General features: G+C 41.7%; 1 protein-coding gene and 1 long non-coding RNA gene across 3 annotated transcripts in view; one reads left to right on the plus strand and one right to left on the minus strand.

Moving 5' to 3' along the window:
• Window positions 1–11,418, minus strand: part of LOC119719319 (serine-enriched protein-like) — a 48,576-nt gene extending 37,158 nt beyond the window's left edge. The window contains exon 1 of one of the 2 annotated variants that reach the window (XM_038188733.1): window positions 11,360–11,418. In XM_038188733.1, the coding sequence (XP_038044661.1) occupies window positions 11,360–11,387 (28 nt within the window). In that variant the 5' untranslated portion in view covers window positions 11,388–11,418. Of the gene's footprint in view, window positions 1–891; window positions 2,306–11,359 lie in introns of those variants that run through there. The other variant, XM_038188731.1, reaches the window with a different exon arrangement.
• Window positions 1–12,933, plus strand: part of LOC119719326 — a 32,486-nt gene that overhangs the window by 13,635 nt on the left and 5,918 nt on the right. Inside the window, exon 3 of the long non-coding RNA XR_005269897.1 lies at window positions 11,397–11,537. This is a non-coding gene — a long non-coding RNA (uncharacterized LOC119719326). The remainder of the gene's footprint in view (window positions 1–11,396; window positions 11,538–12,933) is intronic.

Raw genomic sequence — 12,933 nt, forward strand, 5'->3', positions numbered from 1 at the left:
AACCCAGAATCATGCTAACTCAGCTTCTTCTCGTCACCCATATTCCATGAATAGCCTCAGGGTTAAAAGTTCAGACTGTTAATATCAACGATGAAAATATCATTCCGCTTGGTCCGCCACATAAATCTCTCATTTTTGGGGGAGCATGATATTCGAATCCCAGCGGCTGAATGATCAGAATTGAGATTTGTAGTCATAATTCAATTCGCGGAGCGATAATGATGTCAACGTGTTCACGTGCTAATAATCATCTGTGTGTCATTGATCGGTCGACCGCGGTCCCTTGTATTCACCTTCTGATAGGCCTAAGGGACCAGCATGTTGCGGTGCTCCAGCAATATTTCATTTTTATCATGACTTGTTTGACAAAAGCTGTGGATATTTTGAAAAGAGATATGTACATACTGCGTTTTGCCTGGTTGAATAATAGCTTTACTCGGTACTTATTGACTTACTTGTAATCGTCATTTTTCTCCTTTTTTGTGTGTAAAGTAAGGGTATACAAAGACAAAACATACATCGAATATAAACATTCAACGTGTAGATACATGTAGACAAAGGCCAAGTATCAAATTACCAGCATTTTTTTTTAGTTTGGTCAGCATTATAGACTGCGTGTCTCAGCCACTGAACAAGAAGTATTCTCTTCCCTACGTATATTTCCCTCATGTATTATAGGTACAGTATGTATGTGTCAATCGCTATAATCAAATGTATTAAACTTTAATGACGAAACTGCTTTGTTTTATTTCATGGTATTTTGCCAATTGCTTCATATGCTTTCAATACACTTGTTTTCAAAGAACATGCCAAGATAAAACTTGCAATTCCTAGATACTTGTTCTCATCTCAGACACTAGCAGGTGGTTTTCTGTAGGACATATCGATTACCTTGGAAGTACGGAGTGCTCCATCTCCTAGCCGTGCCAGCTTCTCTGTTGACCGTCAACCGGTCGTCCTCCCTGGCTGAGTATTCCGTATCCTCGGAGGTTCTCTCATTCGAATCCCTCAGAGATAGTATAGCCTCCTTGAACACAGGGTCTGTCGCATAGGCCTGTGAATCCGAGTGCCGCCTGGGTCTGGATGGTGGGTGACCTAGAAGCGATCTTGACCCCTCATCAACCGGATGGCTGAACCCCTGCTCTCTCCTTGGGGAAAAACTGGCTTGTTTTGGACTTGTTATGACGTCATCCGTTACGTCATCAGACCTGGGAGACTGGGTGCACATGGACGCGTCTTCGTCCCCGCTGCTTCCGGAGGAAAAGGCTCGATTGTCTCTTCTTTTAAGAGTGCTGTGGTCAAGAAACTGACCACTAGGATCACTCCTCCCATCTCCCTGGCCATCATCCGAAGGGATGATGTGAATTTTGGGCGTCGACATGGCTACTTGGCAATGTTATAGTCGTTTTCTTTCAAATTCACAAGTTGAAGTATCCGAGAGTTCGTTTTTAAGACGTCTGCGCTGGAATGATGAACTGGCTAGTGAGGACGACACTCACGATAGCGCTCTTATCACCGTGCGTGGAGACATTGACAAGATAACATGATTACATCTTGTACTTTCTCCTTATCACCGAGAGCAAGTAGGAGTGGATGGAAAACATTTCCGGGAAGAAGACTTGCGTATCAGCTTGCGTGGTTGCGATGGATGGCCCGTAAACCTGCGAGGGACTAGAGCCTCGTGGGCTGACCACTTAACTCGATAATAATGAACGGGGGTAAGGCTAGCAAAGCCCCAAGCCGTTCAATTACCAGACGGCGAATTGGAAGTTACTTCGAGTCTGATTAAACTGTCCTGGATGGAGCTGAGCCTGCGCTACCTGTGTTGAGTGATGCTGGCTTTATCGCTGCTGTAGTCGCTTCGCCGAATCAATCAAGCATTACAGCTAAGCGATCGAGAGTTCGTGCGTAAGATGGTGTGTAGAAGTCAGACGGCATGTAATTGCTTTCCCAACGTTAAAGGCGACACTCCTTCAATTCCTAAACATCAAAATCTTGTCTCCGCCTACCAATTCCCTGTTTTGACATTGTTTATTAATGTAGTTCCAAAGCTGAACGGCTATTTCGACAGTCGTAAACCTCCAAGGCATTGATTTCGTGCTAATAGTATTCAGCTGAGAAAATACTACATGGTGCACCGTCACTCTTGAATGTTACTCTGATACTCATGAGACCGCTTACGACCAACATAAACATCTTGATGGTAACTACAAACTGTGACCATGAAGTTGGATCTTTTAATAACTTCAAGCTGCTCTGACCTCCCTTGTCACAACGGCTCGATAAGCGGCGCCGGCCTTATGAATGTCGCTACCCAGCACATTTGTTTTTGTTAATTTCTCCTTGACTATGATGATGATGTGGCTCGCGTTGACAAGCTCGTGGGACAATCGCTTTGAATTTCAGGCAGTCCTTGATGATTACTTTCCCCATTTGCGACGAGCTTTCACCGGCGTTTCATCAGATCTTCTAAACCAAATTTCATGTTGGAGTGTTGTATAAAACGAAATGAATTGACAACCTTGATCCGCTTTTAAGAAGGGTACACCTTTTTTGTCAGTAAACTAGGGCATGGAGGAAGTTCCTTTCTCCATGACTAGGGTAATGGATTCCCGGGTATACCTGATCAGATTAAAGTCTTACTCATCGGTGGAGAGCTCTCGTTATTTTTTTATATAGTTTACATAGAAGCGAAGGACACATGCCAATAAAGACATCCATTTCGTCTCGGCACAATGTCGACTTCAGGTTATTTTTAGAGAAGGGGCGGTATTATTAATCTGCCTTCATTGAATGTAATGAATCATGAGGCATCGAATTTTGCGTGGCGTCGACAAAATGTTATTCTAGTAACGGGAAGTGTTTTGTTTCACAAGAGACTTTTCGCCCAGCTACCGGCATGCACAAGGCAAACAAATTTGCAATTCGTCCACACACTACAATAAAAAAAACCAGTATTTCTTAATTTAATGTTTGAGATGTGAAGCCCCTGAAGATGTACCTGTAGTTCCAGCAGATGAAGAATGTTTGACAACACGATGGAGATTATGAGGATAAATCTGGGATTACGGGCCTAAGCGGATTACAGCCTGCACCGCTAGAGGTTCTAATCCTCATACCTGTGGATTAGACTTCGTGATTGGATGCAGCGCCTCAAGAGACATGTTCATAATGATGTTTCATGTCTAGCGTTTTAGGATGCCCATGATCAGACCTCTGCATTTATTGTTAATGAATTAACAAAACAAAACACACATGAAAGATGTCTGCTGATGATGCGATCATCCTGTACTGAATTTAGTTTTTTGTCTGATTAGACCATGGGGCAAGAGAGATAGTCGAGATGAAGGACTAGAGACAATTTATAATTACTCAAGTGATAGGCCTACAATAATTGAATAATCATACTGATTATAGGCGCACTACGGAGACAAATCACCATATTATTCAAATCAGACTACAACTTAGTATACTAATTATAATATTTACATGGTATCCTATTTACTTTGTATTTCATTTACATATTTCGACAACTTACAACAGCGCAAGCGCAAGCACATGATGGATAAGACTTGGTATAAGATGTGGAAGGCAAACACAGTTTTAGTGGTGGGAGGAAAACCCCAGAATGATATTCTAGGGAAAACCCACGGAATCAGGCAGGGACTGAAAGCCCAATCCACATAATGGCCCAGGTGGGATTCGAACCCGAGTCACACGGTGGGAGGTGTCTCATGAGAGGGGGTTGCTACTGACTTCTCATAACACATCACAATATATTTCTGATGCATCCCTCGCGAGCTGTCACATTTGTAGAGAATGTTCAGGGGTGTGAATTTTCAGCTTTAAAGCTGATTTCAGCTGTTATGTGTGTTGGATTTCAGCTATTTTTCTAGCTTTTTCCCCCACTTGCTGTGTACAAAAGTATAGGAGATTTCCGAAACTCGGTTTTTTCCACATTTTCCAGCTGTTTTCAGCTATTTTTATCAGTGGTCACTCACACCCCTGGATGTTACTATACAGATACTGTGCTGAATAGACGAAAAACATCTATCGTCCACGTATCTCGTATATCACTCCTCGGACAGCCTGTTACCAGATACTTAACTGATGAAATGCGCAGACAGTGTTTTACTTCGAGGGAGGATGGCAGATAATCTAATTGAAATCTCGCGTGCGCCTCGTCAGTTTGCAAGGATATAGGATTTCTGTTATACATTGAGCGTTGAAATCGGCCACCAAGAGGATGCAATTTCGACGAGAATTGCTCGGCAAACGCTAGTCTCTAGTTACGGGAAATTAGTCAAAAATCGACTCGGGATTTATTATCTGCACCGTTTGAATATCGACACTCGAATTTCGAATGGCTCAAGGTATCGAATTGTGTTTATGAAATATCGACTTGACAAATATAGACTGAGTCACAATATCGAATATTGTGATCTGAATCGGTGAGTCACAGATTCAGACTTTTGAACATCAGAATCGAAAGGTAACAATATGATTCGGTATCATAACAGCAGCATATAGTATGGGAATAAAAATCACCAAAAGAGTTCATTATTTTTAAAACCCTTTTGTTGTTGTTTTTTCTTCAAAATTTTAAATTATTATATCTGTGTACATGTAGGCCCTAATCATACGACTATAAAGAAAAATATTTGAACGCAATAATGTAAAAAAGTGGAGTGATCAATTACAAGTACCTTTTTAATCAACTGAAGAAAATGTAACATCATTTATATTCCTTCACCAAAAACACACCCGCTCATCTGTCTCAAATTTACTGGAGGTAAATTGATAGTTTTGTTCCGAAACGGCCCCACTTCACCATGGCAACGGATGCAAGGTGTCCCCGTTTCCCTTTTGTCACTTGGCTTTGTGCGTGTGTGTGTGGCACAGCTCCTAAGGGAGTCCTCGGTCCTCCAGTGATGCGGAATGGGATGAGGCGATCGATTGCTTGCTCCTTGCCTCAACCATGCCACAACCTGCTGCATCATCAACCGCGAATACACTTTATATTCGTTCAAGTTATTTTTTTGTTCTTCCCTTTTTCCCCTCATGCTGGCAGATAGCGCTGCGTCTTTGACCTGATATTGAACAATCGTAGCCGGCGCTCCCGTCGTTTCTCCTTGACAATTACTGCCCTTCCATTAACCTCGATTTTCGGGCAAGGTTGGAGAACGAGTAAATAAATGTCCTTCCTCCTGTGCATAAAGATGTGTCTTCAATTATATATTATTGGTTTGTTTAGTCATATTTAGCTTAAACATTCAGCGTTCTTGTTACAGACGGATACATTATTTAACAGATGAATCATTGGGAGGAAGTATAGTTTATACAACCAGTATGTATAATCTGTCAATCCAAAATAGCGTGTCTCTACTAAATCGGGCTGTCGCAGAGTTGACCAAATGCTGTTACCCTTTCCTTCAGTACGGCTCGGTATACGCTCAACCCAAGCGATTGGACGGGGCCTACGTGCCGTCGTACGCCTCAGAAAAGTTAGACGACCGTCAACAAAAGTTTCCACTCGACATCAGACCAAGCAGCCATCAACAAATTCAGTCCAATTCCGACTCCCCAGACGGAAATCAAGCGTCGACCGCACCGTCACCTCGCGGTTCATTAAGCAGTAAATTGCGTCAGTAATGGGCCAAATTCGACACGTGACGCGTACGTTCCTTTTGGCCAAAAACACAAAATTAAAACCACGGCCGGCTGAAATTTCGCTGTTTTTCCCCTGCCTTTCTGAAATCGCACGTACGCACCACCTGTGATGTCGTTGCCCCGGGCTTCACATTTTAGTGCCAGGTTCATTTTTTTCCTTGGTTTCCCTGCTGTAATCAGTAAATGGGTGTTTTTTGTCATGATTTTGCAAAGTTAGAGGAAAGCGCCCTGTGCTCTGATAACATTACATCACTGGTTTTGTAGTGTCTCGCACAGGCAACACGACAAATCACCGTGAACTGCGGTCACTGTGCTCGGGCAAACTCACCGAAGCAATAAAGCCGGATTCAAGGAACAATTAACCTACATCTTCGGTTCATAACCATCTATGGTTTCCCATCGGAGGTTTCTCACGTTGCGTCAACAGCTCCCCGGGGAGCAAAATCGAATAATAAAAATGAAACAGTCGTCGGGGTTTAGTAAAGCTGGTGAGTGTCAGCGAATAATTTCCAGAAGAGAAATAAGAAGAGATTCTATAACTATAGTGAACGTCCGAGGTGACACCATTTGTGACAATAAATATTTTTTTTGAGTTATGAGGAACATGTGTGAAGTCAACGTTTCGAGTACTGTGCCCCGTTCATTGTCAGATGTGTTCCAGCTAGTTGGAGTATGTAAGTGTTGACGTATGAAGGTGTGAACACTTGTGAGTCAGGGGACGAAGCTTGGAGGATAGGCCAACATGGTAGAGTTGTGGCTGTGCACTCATATGCAATGAGATGCGCACTTTCACAAAAATACTGACCTCAGTGAATATGATATGCAGACTTTCAAATGTTATCTAACTGGACAGGTAGTGTCAGTGACCAGCCACCGTAGCTCTCAAACACCTGTGCATCTGAGCATTGTAACCTCATCTGTTCATTAATAGTTTAAAGTGCAAGACTGCCCGATAAGATCATAATCCTTCAGCCCATAGCTGCTACTTAAAATGCAAAACGTGTACCATACAGCTGGTGGTTTGCTCCTTTAAGCGAACGGTCCGTTTAATAACGCGACACGATTATTAAATCAAGCGTGCTTATAGAACCATCTCTTTAACATTCAATAACTGGATCACAGCCCATCGTGTGGTGCCCTTACATTTGTACTATTGAGAATTGCAGGCCAAGAGCGTGTTAAAACCACCGAGCCCCGGGCTCCCCTGACTTAATGTCACCGTAGAGGCAGTTCATACATTCGTGCTTTCCGAAGAACGAGTTTTCAAATCGCTCGTGAAGAAATTGGTCACGAATCATCCGACATTTTACTGTAGGTTATAGATGGTATAGAGTGATAAGGTGGTCGTCTTTACTCCATCATGGTGGAAGGGTGAAGTAAGTTCCGGTGGGCGTGGTTTGAATTGGAGGCGGATATATCATGTTATATAATCGCCGAATTCTAGGAAATTAACGCAATTTGAAAGGTAAATTTACGCTTAGATTTTTGATAATGGTTTTGTTTGTTTATTGTTCCATTTCCAGGTGTTGGTGTGCCCTTTAAGCAGGAGTTCCATGTGTATATCAACGCAAATATATTCATGATGAAATAGTTTAATCCTCCGGCGCTGCCTAAAACTCAACAAATTCATCTCCGCTCCGCGATGGCCTAGCAAGATAACGTCATGAACGGCAGGAATAATTCGAAAGTGGATTAAACTTCCTGAAGCAGGGACAAAAAAAATATCACCGCAGGGGAGCAATTTAAACCGCCGTCACGAAAAAAAAGTAGTCCTTGACAACAATTACCCGAGGATTGAATAAAATTTGTTTTTCATGAATCCCTAAACGGAATCGACGAAGTATAGCGATTATTCACAATGGAACAGTTTAGGAGCGCGAGGCGAATTGACCGTTCATCCGCAAGGCTTGAACTTTCTTACCCCATTATGCCGTGCGCGTGGCCCGTGACAGGCACGGCAGGTACGCCGTTGCTATAAACTGAAAAATAATAATCATTATTTCAGACGCATTGAAATCTTTATGCACCATTGCACGACACGAACTGAATAAACAGAAACCTTTCCTTGTACCTTGTGCTTTTTTTAATTGTGTTATGTCAGGCTTAAAACGAACAAAATCGGAGACCGTTATTAGTATAGAATCAACGACTGAAACCTATATTGGTACCAGTAATTTGAACCTATCCTTTTGGAATCATATCACCAAAGGGGAAGTTAGTGGAATTAATGACTGGGGAAAATAATCGTTGTCAACCCGTCTGGAGTTGTTAACTCGACATGGACATTTCTAAATAATCTTGTTCTTGTACTTTGTCATTGTTCTGGTGTTGATATCGCACATCGTGTACAAAACATTCATGTAGGCCTACTATTATTAGTTTGGTAGTATAGTTCTATTGGCCTAGTATTTTTTATTCAAGAGAAAGAAAATAACCACATGGCATTGATCGTATTCTGAAAAACACATTTTCTGGAACACTAAATGAATTCATGCTGCAAAAGTGCCAATTTGAAAGGGTATTTTCGTCTTCGTCAGGATAGCTGTTCAACAACCTGGTTATAGATTGACAGCGAAGTCCCACTTTCAATATCTTTGAAAAAATGTTATTTTTATCCCGTGAACCGAAGGCACTTGTTATCCCGTGATGGTCTTCTTTAAGTGAGAAGCCCTGCACAAGAGGCAAAAACCTTTCATAGAAGCCCGGAAAGATTCGTCCATTTTAATGGATCGAGACGCCTCTATCTCGGTCTCGATCTACAGAAGGAATCCCACACGCTGCAACGCGATCGGAGCGGAGTTTAGAATTACCTCTTTCTCCCAAACCAACACCTCAAGGCAACTCACAACAGCGAGAGTGTCGCACAAAAACAAAACCCATCACCAACCTGTTGCGCGGAGGTCTTCTCAAAACAATCTCTCATCCTCTCCCGGAAAAGAAACAACGAAAGAAAGAGACTTCCCACCATCCGTGTCTACATTGGATGATTTGCCAGTTCTTTTTTTTGGGGGGGGGGGGTGGAACTTGGCGAGTAGCGTCTAGCCCCAGATCACCCATGTCTCGTATTGTCGACAAGCATTTGGCACGGAGGTGCGAAATCAACTGAAGAATAAGACAATCTTCTCAGAGACAACTTTGGAAATCACTTTCTTTAATTGATTCTTGCAGATCTTGACTACTGTTTATAGATGCCGAAACAGGTTTTGTTGTCTTTATACAGGAGCTTCATCAAAACTGAAGCTTTGGGCTAGTCCATCACAAAACAGATTTACACCTTCACCTTCCGTTCAAACACGACTGTAGAAACTTCAATTTCAGAGAGTAAATTTATTCTCCCCAAGCAAATTCTTGTTTTAAATCCTCTTTAAAAACAAGTGCTCTTCTAAATTAAAAACCAAAAACAGCACCTTTACAATTTGCGTTTCGTATTGACTAGTTTTTAGTAATTTACTTTCATAGCCTTATCGTAGTTTTCTTTGGAATCATTTTCTTTGCGTGCAAAACAAGCGAGATAATTCTTGCTGTGTGGCGTAATGCATGTAGTTCCAAGGTTATCCATGGGAAAAGGATTCTTTTGAAGCCACTGGGGCGGATAATATTCTACTGTTTCCGTTCATCCCGGAAAGGCTATAGTTGTAGGTTTTGGAGGGAGATAATTTGTACGTGACAAAAAAAGACTTGCAGAACAACGTCCTTTATTTTGTTTTTTATATATTTTTTAACATCACAATCCCAGTGTAGAAAAAAAAAATCTTTCGTTTAGAAATATGTGTACGAAATCCATGACTCTTTCGGGAGATGAACAACAATAAGAAAAAGCAACGAAGAAAAATATGTTTTTATGTTCAGGAAGTCTCCGGAAAATCCAGAACTCATTGACCCAAAGAAACAGACACGTCATCGAAAGTTCCCTTGAATGTCATTTGTTCCGTCATACTCATGCGAGATTCGCACGTTCGATAACAAGCTTGTCTCCAATTTCACTGTAACTCTAGATCGGCAAGTTCAATTCCAAGAAGCAAATAAAAAGACGCACTTGATCTGAAGTTATTCGCGAGAGGAAGCTTTCCTCCTCCAAATTTCCTCAGAAACCCTCAGGCACGGAAGGGTTCGAGTCTCTGCAAATTCCCTCTCTTCTAAATCCACTCCACCACCACGACACTAAAACCAACCGTTGCTTCGATTAGACAAACAAACTTGAACAAAAAATTCCTCCGCCCCCAGGCAAGCATTATCTTAGTCCGTGTAAGTTTACAAGAAAATCAATAGGTCGGTATGCTTGGCTCAATAAATCCGCATACCCGAGTCTTGTAATGAGATTAGCTCGTCTGGCCTTGTTTTCTCTTCTTTGATTTCACATTTTACGTAGGCGGATCTGCTGCTAAATTCCGGGTAAAAACACATGTTTTCACGACTCCACTTGCATAATATCTCGTATAAGAGTACAGAGTAACGAAGATTCTGAGTGTACAATCGGTGTAGATGACATCAATTATGAAGGTAGAGTTTCCCAAGTCCATTAAGGTGTCGATTTAGAGTGTTTTGATTACAGAATGCTCAGCTGTATCAACACCTAAAAGTGCATTTGCCTGGCATTACTGGAAAATTGTTCTACTCGCCGACTTGTGAATGTGTCATTTTTGAATATAAAATTGTGCATTTTAACAATTTGCAAATATTTTGTAACAAAATGAAGATTGTAACAAGATATAAAGATTAAGAACCCGGTTTTTTTTTAGCATAGCAACTCGTGATTTCTCGAATTGTAGCAACCTCTGTCGTATAAACATAATTGATTGTTTGAAGTCATGCGTGAGCTTATGTGCATAATCAAGGGCTATTGTGTGGAGGAGGCGCTCACAGCTTGTCCGCACGCTACATGCGTTCATCTCTTTCAAGTGAAAACACTTAAAGAATACCGTCCTCCCGTGTGCATCCAAGGTCTTCCCCCATATCAAATCATCGTGCAGGTGCTGCGATGATAATTTCGTATGAATTTTTTAACAAAATGCAGCTTCCATTAACGTCGCCGGGCCGTAAACGGTTCATCAACCGAAAAACGCAGCTGAGACCCGGCGCTTACAAAAATTGACTTGCGCCAACTAAAAACATAACCTCAGTTGGTAATTAGGGGAACGTGAACACAACCTTCAAAAATATAACACTTTTCAGGTCCTTAAATTGTTCGTTCACAATGACATCTCGGGAGATTGGGTCTTTCGAAAGCCTTACACTTTAGAAAAGTGATAAACGGTATTTTATTATTTTTCCTCCCTTATAATGTTACGAGGAGTATTAACTGCAATTATAAATAAGTGAACTCATTAACAAACTATTTCGACAAAGTAATCTAATAAAGTAAAATAAATCGTGTCACATGTAAATTGACTACCTTTGCCGATTTCCACACAGCTAACGTAATTACGAGTAAAATTATGACAGCAGAGCAGGCATTTGTTGGCCTGTACACTGCAAAAACAGTGTTAATTTAACACCATTCGGTATCTATATAGGACAACGCCAGTAAAATTTAACACCAGATGGTCCTATATAGATACCAATGGTGTAGATTTAACACTCCAGTTTTTGCAGTGTATGTGTGTTTAATATATTCCCCATATTCACGAATGCAAATACAAGGAACTTCCATTAAATTAAAACTTGGACTCTGATCCGTATCTGTACTTACCATCTCCGCTACTTGCACTTCTGTTCATCTTTGGCAGGAGAAGACGAACTCTTGGCGATTGCTCAGTCTCGGCAATTATAAAAACGGAGATTGCTTTTGCAGATAATGGCGTATAGTTCTATTACTGGTGGCCTCCGCAGTTGGAATTGGTAGGACATCAACCAGCAGTGGTAATCAGGTAGGCGTACTTTGTCCTTTCAAACGTCATTGCTTTCCATCATTTGGAAATTGGCTCGATATCTAATTTTGAAAGATGAAATCTGTTGCTGAGGGGTTCTTGACGTGTGTACGGTCCTTGCAAGTTCTAACAAGCAGTTTTATTATTCCTTGATATATCTGAAGCCAAAAAATCGAGAAAAAAACTGTGAATGTTACGTTCACAGCATATCACCAGATCGTGCGAGAAAAAAATATAAGGAAAATGGATTGATTATTTTCCTCGTTGCTCGAGCCCCATGGTACGGGTAATGAGGAGAAACATAAGGAACATCATTGTTCGATTCACCGGTTAATTCACCTTGAACTGCGTGTCGCGACCGGCTGGCTGCGCCGTCTCGACCTCACCAACTCCCCGTCAGCGCTCGCTCCGTCGACTCGCAGCTGGCCCCTTCACGGAGAATTTCACTCGTATTAACAAAAAAAGACTCCAGCAAGTCATTCGCATCGGTTGAACTTCACGTGTGCGCTCATCGCACCCCGACACGCTTTAATAATTATTCATCTCATGAGTAGACGATTCCACTGCGAAATCCCTACTATCTTCCAGAATAAGATTGGAAGTGGAAAGTTTTGCCGACCCCTTTTTTATAACGCGGTCTTCGCAGGAAATCCAACTGCCGTGGTATATATTTTTTAGCTTCCTGCTATTATTCCCACGGGGATTCTATATAGCCATCAGTATATTACGAACTCAATGTATCATCTATATAATTATTACAAACCCCCTGTCGCCGTATTATGATGCCGGCTCGTGCAGTCAATAGACAGGTAGTGACCCGTGCATAGGTGCGCCACTTACCTCAGGTGTGCGGATCCCTCACCCGCCAACCAACACTATTTGAACACCCCGGGTGTCCTTGATGAACTGTTCCTACGTATTCAAACCGCGTTACGCCGGACGCTTCCATTCCGCAACCCAGGGGTGATCGCCCCACGCTCATGATATCAATATAACTGTATCAAATACATGTAGTCAGTATAGCCCCGGGCCAGTATTAGTTACAAAACGTGACTGCGCCAGCTCGTGCCTTAATTAAAAGCAAACAATTTTTGTTCATCCTCGTCAGTTTCTCATGATGAGAGGAGCAAAGCTTAGTATTATTGACATTGTGCATTGACGTTTCTTCCTGTTTCGTCTCTGTCTCTGTTTGCATAAACCGATTCCTAGTACACGTGCGTGAGCTCCGGATTTGCTTATATATTTTTGTATTAAAAAAAAATGTTTTTGTCCACCACAATAAATTGCACGCTACGCTCTTGAGTATACATTTGTCTTAAAAATATTTACAAAATACTTACATCGATATCGAAGCTTAAAAGGGATGAGAAATTGTCTCTGCAAATATCAAAATGTT

This window comes from Patiria miniata, unplaced genomic scaffold (genome assembly GCF_015706575.1).
Source record: "Patiria miniata isolate m_02_andy unplaced genomic scaffold, ASM1570657v1 HiC_scaffold_8, whole genome shotgun sequence".
NCBI lineage: Eukaryota > Metazoa > Echinodermata > Asteroidea > Valvatida > Asterinidae > Patiria > Patiria miniata.